The sequence below is a fragment of the Halichoeres trimaculatus genome, unplaced genomic scaffold (genome assembly GCF_033239565.1).
Source record: "Halichoeres trimaculatus isolate MK-OKI-2021-1 unplaced genomic scaffold, fHalTri1.1 fHalTri1_scaffold_22, whole genome shotgun sequence".
In the NCBI taxonomy this organism is placed as follows: domain Eukaryota; kingdom Metazoa; phylum Chordata; class Actinopteri; order Labriformes; family Labridae; genus Halichoeres; species Halichoeres trimaculatus.
In genome coordinates, this window is record NW_027437200.1 from 23755809 (window position 1) to 23761880 (window position 6072).

Genomic DNA, 6072 nt, shown 5'->3' on the forward strand with positions numbered 1-6072 from the left:
TAGAGCAGCAGGTTACATCACTTTACTTTCTTAAGGTGGATTAATGAACTTACACTTTACTCAGATATTTCTAAGAGTGTAAAATCGCTAATATGGCTTTAAAAAGACGTGTTAATGGATTTGAGTGTGATCTGTTTCGTGTTGTTGCTGCTTTAGCAGAAGTGGCTAACGCTAGCTCAGAAGCACAAACTCACACAGATTGAATCTCAACTCTCAGAGGGATGTTCAGCTGAAACTCCATTCTAACTGTGTTATATCTATGGGATTAGACCCCTCACACACACACACACACACACACACACACACACACACACACACACACACACACACACACACACACTCCAACAGGATGTACACCAGCTGTAGCCGCCTCCCTCCAGGATGTCAAACACTCCCCCTGAAATCTTCCCTGTGTCTCTTCATCTCTTGGTTTGTTTCACCGAAGGTTTTGTTCTTTGTTTACGGAGCGAGCGACGCGTTGACACCTGTGGTCACCTCAAAAAGGAGTCATCAGAGGAAAAACACCACAAACCAGAGTTTCTTTCGCTCCTGTCAGCAGTTAATGGACAGGTTACAGACTAAAATTAGAGTTTTATCATTTTACAGAGATAGAAAATGATGACATTAGAGTATAAACTGTCGTCTGACGGTCGTCATTCTGCAGTGAAGTGTCTCCTGTGATTGATTCATTATTAATGACGACATTAATTCATTATTCATACAGAGCTTCAACGTTCAGACGCAGGTTTCAGACGTGGAGCTAACTGACTGCTTTAAAGTGTGGTCCAGTGATTCCCAACCTCTGGGTCAGGCCCCCTAAAAGGACACTAGATGATATTTAAGGGACCAAAAACAACTTCCTGTCACTCAAACTGTTTTTTCAGCAACATGTTTCCTCCAATGTTTTTGTTTTGTTTGTTTGTTTTAAATATATTTTATTGCATTTTCATGAACATACATTCACTATAATCAGAGACAGAAAAGCCAAAGTGGACTAGGAAGGAAGACTTAGGGTGCTAGTGGAACGTATCACTATCATCTTGTATGAACAAGAATGAAAACAAAACATCAACAACAACAACAAAATTACCCCCTTATATGTTAAGCACAATACAAAAGTAAGATAAAATTTAGAATCATAAACAAACTCTTTCAAGAGTCTAATCACTTCCTGACTCTACCTTCAGACATATTTTACAATCCCCCCAAAAAATACACAAGAACGTCAGCTGTCAATCATCGTTAAACGTGACGTAAAACCTCATTTTTAACCTTGTGTAACTAATGAAAACAAAACTTTTCAGAAAAAAGAGGAGTTGGATACAAGACAGCCAAATGGTATCTTCAAATCACCACAACAATCAGACGTGAGAAACATTTCTACCAGGTGTATTAATTTTTTAAAGTTTGACCACAGCCCATCAGGAATGACTGGGGAGATGGATTTCTAAACCTATACTGCAGCCAGCCACCAGGGAGAGCAGTTTTTGTGGGGACCTCACTTCCAGCAGAGCGAGACATGCGATGGAGAAACTCATGAAGTTTTTTTCTGTAGGATAAAAAAGAGACACTGAACACCTCATTGTTCGGAGTGATAAATCCTGAAAACGCTTTCCATGAAAAACATTTCTGGCTCCGGAAAGTGAAAGTAAAAGATTACCACTTCTTTAAACTTCTGTGTCTGACAAATTAAAAAAAAAACAAGAAGCTTTAGCGGCTTTAAAACTCTAAATAAACTGTTGTTAAGTTTTGTATACAGTGTACGTAAAGAAAAGTCTGATAAGTGTCACTGATGCTGAAAACCCCCGCCCCCTGAGGTGAAACTCCTCAGAGAAACCTGAGTTTCCAGTTTCCAGCCGCTGAAGCCACGCCCACTCTGACCATGTGACCAGCTTTGTAAAGGTGTGGACATTTACCTGCTGCTGCTGGAGTGGATTGAACACAGAGAGAAGAGGAGCTGGGACTGAAGGTGTGTGTGAGCGTTCGTGAATAATCCAGACGTAAACACTGGGAGAGGTTTGTTAAAACAGATTTTTTAACGAGTCATTTCTCTGATGGTGGAGATGTTGGTGTGTGTGTTGACTCCTCTGGTCCTGTCCGTCCTCCTGGCTCAGTCGGCCTCTCTGCCTCCTTCAGGTACGACCACCATTCACTCATTCCCATCAAACAGGAAGTGACACGCTCTGTGTTTTGACCTGTTTGTGCGTAATCTGGTCTCAGCAGGGACGAAGACCGAGTCTCTCTGCCCGACACGCTGGCTCCTCTTCAGGGGACACTGCTTCGGTTTTTACCCCGTGTGGAGCTCCTGGATCTCTGCAGAGGTAGAAAAACACCAAACCCTGTTCAGTCCGTCACATGAAGGTTTAGATATGAGTGTGTTATCAAAGTGTGTGTGTGTGTGTGTGTTAGTCTGTTTGCTCTCAGAGAGGGGGGAACCTGGCGTCTCTTCACTCACCTGAGGACAGACGGTTTGTTCTGCAGCTGGTGAACACCAGCGCCCCCGTGTGGCTGGGAGGATACAGGAAGCAGAGGGTAAGCATGACCCCTCTGGTTTTCAAATTTACAGTTTCTGCAGATTTTTCCTTTAAGATAAAACATAAAACCATGCTGTGTTTGTGGCGTTTCTTTTGACTAAAACCGGGACAGATTTTCACATCACCAACCCGTACCGTCCCACTTTTTGGTTCCCTTCCATTGGGGCCCCAGACTGAACCAATCCAGCCTCAGAAGGTGGAGCTAGAAACACTGCAGTCTGTTGATTGGTGGAAAGAATGGTCACTTCCTGTTCAGAATCTTCTTTTTGTTTGGAAAATGGCGTCACGAAGAGTGTCAAAATGTTGTATTTTTCTCCTTCGTTGAATGAATTAGCAGGCTACACTGTGTCATGCTGCTATGGCATCACACTATTACATAGCTAACGTGGCTACTAGCATCCAGCTTAAACAACAGGCAGTGCAAACAAACATGCTCAGGCCTCACTGATCCGACCCGTACCAAACTGTGCTGATCCGTACCAGACCACTCGGTGGAAACTTGAGCACTAAGGGTTAAAAAATATCAGATTAATGTTGGATGGTCTCACAGTTTAACTCAACTCACCGTTTTCTTTATTTTTCCAGAACAGCTCTTGGCTATGGAGCGATGGCGCCCCCTTCAGGATTGGAGGCTGGATCAGATCAAAAGAGGGCGGAGCTTGTGTGCACATGGACCCAAAGAGTAAGTTTAAACACATGAAGATTATCAATGGAAGTCAATAATAACTGTTTCCTGCTCTGTCCACTGTCTAGAATATAGAATAGAATAGAATAGAATATTCTTTATTGATCCTCCTTGGGGGAAATTTTTTTGTCGAAGCAGCTCATGAAAAAACAAAGTGCAGTAATGTGATAATAAAAATAGAAAACAATAATAGGATATAAAATAAGAAATTTTAAGAAGTACAAAGAAATATAAGAAATATAAGAAATATAGAAAAGTAGAAAATATTACTATTAACATATCTATATATCATCGCTAATTAACGGCAAAAAAAAAAACAAAAATAACTTTTAAAAAAATCTAAAAGTAACAAAGGCGGGTACTGACACATTGTTATTTGATTGATAGACAGTATGCTTAAGAAAGATTCTTTTTCCAGGATTATTACTAATTCAAAGGGTTTTTCATGTCTAGGTGGGGATCTGAACAGCGCCCCCTGTGGAGAGCTGAAGTTCTACATCTGCTCTGTCAGAGCCAGGTGAGTCAAACATGATGCTTAAAGTTTTATATTTCAATTTTGCTTTGAAAAACTTGACATTTAAAAAAATTTTACTCTGTAAATGTTACACGTTTATTCTTTTTAAGAAACTTTTCAAATGCTTGGTTTATTCATTTATACAGATTTTAAAGGTATAAACCTCATTTCTAAAAGTTTTGAATTATACTTTGTTGAGTTTTTATTTTAACTGTCAGAGTTTGTTTCTTTCCAGCTCCAAACTCTCCCCAGGTGACAGGAAACCAGCCGTACCAGGTGAGAGGTCAGGAAGTTTACCTGTCATGGACAAACTAATTGAACTTTTTTAACCCCAGTTTTGTCGTCGTGGTCTCTGTAGAGCTGCTCCCTGGTGTGAGCGTGTTCGATGTCGTGTGGAGTTACAGCGACGTCTTGGTGGAGGAGATTCTCCGCTCGTCCTCCTTCATCCAACAGCTTCGGTCTGGTCAGCTGACACAGGGCTGCTACGCCAGCTTCAGCCAGCAGGAGGCGCTGTATCTGCACAGAGTCAGCAGCACACTGGAGGTCAGGAGTCAGATTCATCTTTTCTTTCTTTCTTTTAAACTTTTTGAAAATGTTTGTACATGAGTGGTCTCTGATTTCCTGCAGGCTGTGACCGTCAGATTACAGGAAGTAGACGACGTCACGTCGCTGCTGCTGGACACACGGAAACACTACAGACCAACGAACCAGGTGTGAACGTTAAAGAAGAGAAGAAGAAGAAGATCAGGAAGTTTGATTATCATACTAATGAACCTCTTCTTCTCCAGTCTCTCCTCACTTCCTCTCCTCCGCCCTGGCTCCTCTGGTCCCTCCAGTCTTTCAGTTCCGTGGTTTTGGAGGATCCGGTCTACCTACTGGTGGCTCTGTCGGCCCGGTCCAGTCTTCTTAGCTCCCTGAACCAGGAGCTGGAGGGGTCTGGGTCTGAAGTTAAAACCAGTAGTTTGTACCAGGAGTGGAAAGAGAGGAGTGAGACCGAGGCCACCTGGACTCTGAGGTACCATGACTAACCTGTTCCCCATCTTTATGCTAAGCTAAGCTACGCTAAGCTAAGCTAAATTCTTCACCCTCTAACTAAATAGTCTTAATCCAGAAGATAATTTTTCTCTTTCATTTCGTCCTAACTTTCTGCCGTGCTCCTGATTTTCTGGTTTTCAGGTACGTGAAGGCGATAGAGCGGCGCCACAATGGCGTGGACGTTTTTAAAGCCGTAACCATCTTCAGAGAGCACATGATGAACCAGAAGAGTTTCTACAAATCTCTGTGAGAAGAAATCAAACCCCGTCTCTGGATGAGTCTCAGTGTTGTCTGATAAAGAGGTTTAAATGTGTGTTTGTGCTGCAGGGACTGTGACGTAGAGGAAAACAGACAAAGGGGGCGGAGCCACAGGTGAAGGTGAGTCATGACGCTGCAGAAATATTCACCTGGAATGTTAAACGTAGCAGGTTTCTGACGTGCACCTGGATTCTTCTTTTTCAGTTTTTGGTGGGATGAAAACAAAAACCTCCTCCAGGAAATACCTGTTTTTACATTTTTATTTATTTTGCACGAGACAAGAAGTCAGGGACGGATTTTAAAAAGGAATTAAAGAAAAAGAATTGACAATATGCAAAGAAAAAAAAAGTTTTAAAGCTGAAAAACTGGGGAAAAAAAATGAATTTACAGGCGGATCAAACCATTTCCCAAAAACTGAAAGGGGGGGCATTCCAACATGAAGACACAAACTGGATTAATTACACAAATAAAACCAATAAGCTGATAAGTGTTTTTATTTAGAAACAGTTAAAGGGGTTTAAAAAAATAAAAAAATTATAATAAATAAAGAAAGACTTTGTACAATCACCCCCACCTGGTAGCAGACACTTGGTACAGTCCGATTGGAATGCTGCCCACTCAGTTAAATTATTAATGATATTAAAACTTCAAAGAACAAAAATGCTCATGTGTGTGAAAACATTTAACTGTAAATAAACTTTTTTTTCATTAAACTGTTATTTTATCTCTAACTCATGTGAATTCTTGTGTGGTGTGGACGTATCAACGACCTAAATGTGTAGAAATTGAAGTTTTAAGTTTAAGGAGCTGATAAGTGAGTGTGTGTGTAGGTGCTTTTACTTCACCTGGATCTGAGTTCAGACAGGCGTCTCTGGCTCCCTCTGCAGGCTAAAACAGGACACTACAACACACACACTCCCTTTGACACACACTACTCCTGCAATATTAGCTCATGCTAATGACACAATAGTCAGTGTAGTCCTGCTTTGTTTTTAATATTGTTGTTAGCGTGTGATTTTAAACTTTTTTTTACTTCCACAAACATT

The 6072-nt window shown here is 41.2% G+C and overlaps 1 protein-coding gene across 1 annotated transcript; it reads left to right on the forward strand.

Annotated features, from left to right (window-relative positions):
• The first annotated feature begins 1907 nt into the window (after positions 1 to 1907).
• LOC141811226 (uncharacterized) lies at positions 1908 to 5606 on the forward strand. Its single transcript, XM_074699208.1, has 13 exons — positions 1908 to 1969; positions 2064 to 2136; positions 2224 to 2321; positions 2410 to 2532; positions 3120 to 3216; positions 3673 to 3736; positions 3969 to 4016; positions 4069 to 4276; positions 4361 to 4444; positions 4522 to 4748; positions 4910 to 5014; positions 5096 to 5146; positions 5231 to 5606. Exons 2-12 carry the CDS (start codon positions 2064 to 2066, stop codon positions 5142 to 5144), a joined length of 1176 nt encoding a protein of 391 aa, XP_074555309.1. The 5' UTR covers positions 1908 to 1969; the 3' UTR covers positions 5145 to 5146; positions 5231 to 5606.
• The last annotated feature ends 466 nt before the right edge of the window (positions 5607 to 6072 follow it).

Bases quoted from the DNA above. Each gene is read 5' to 3' on its own strand.
- LOC141811226 (XM_074699208.1), top strand. From the start codon at position 2,064: ATGTTGGTGTGTGTGTTGACTCCTCTGGTCCTGTCCGTCCTCCTGGCT. The intron at 2,137-2,223 runs GTACGACCACCA...TGGTCTCAGCAG, and splicing joins GGCCTCTCTGCCTCCTTCAG to GGACGAAGACCGAGTCTCTC. The intron at 3,217-3,672 runs GTAAGTTTAAAC...TTTCATGTCTAG, and splicing joins TGTGCACATGGACCCAAAGA to GTGGGGATCTGAACAGCGCC.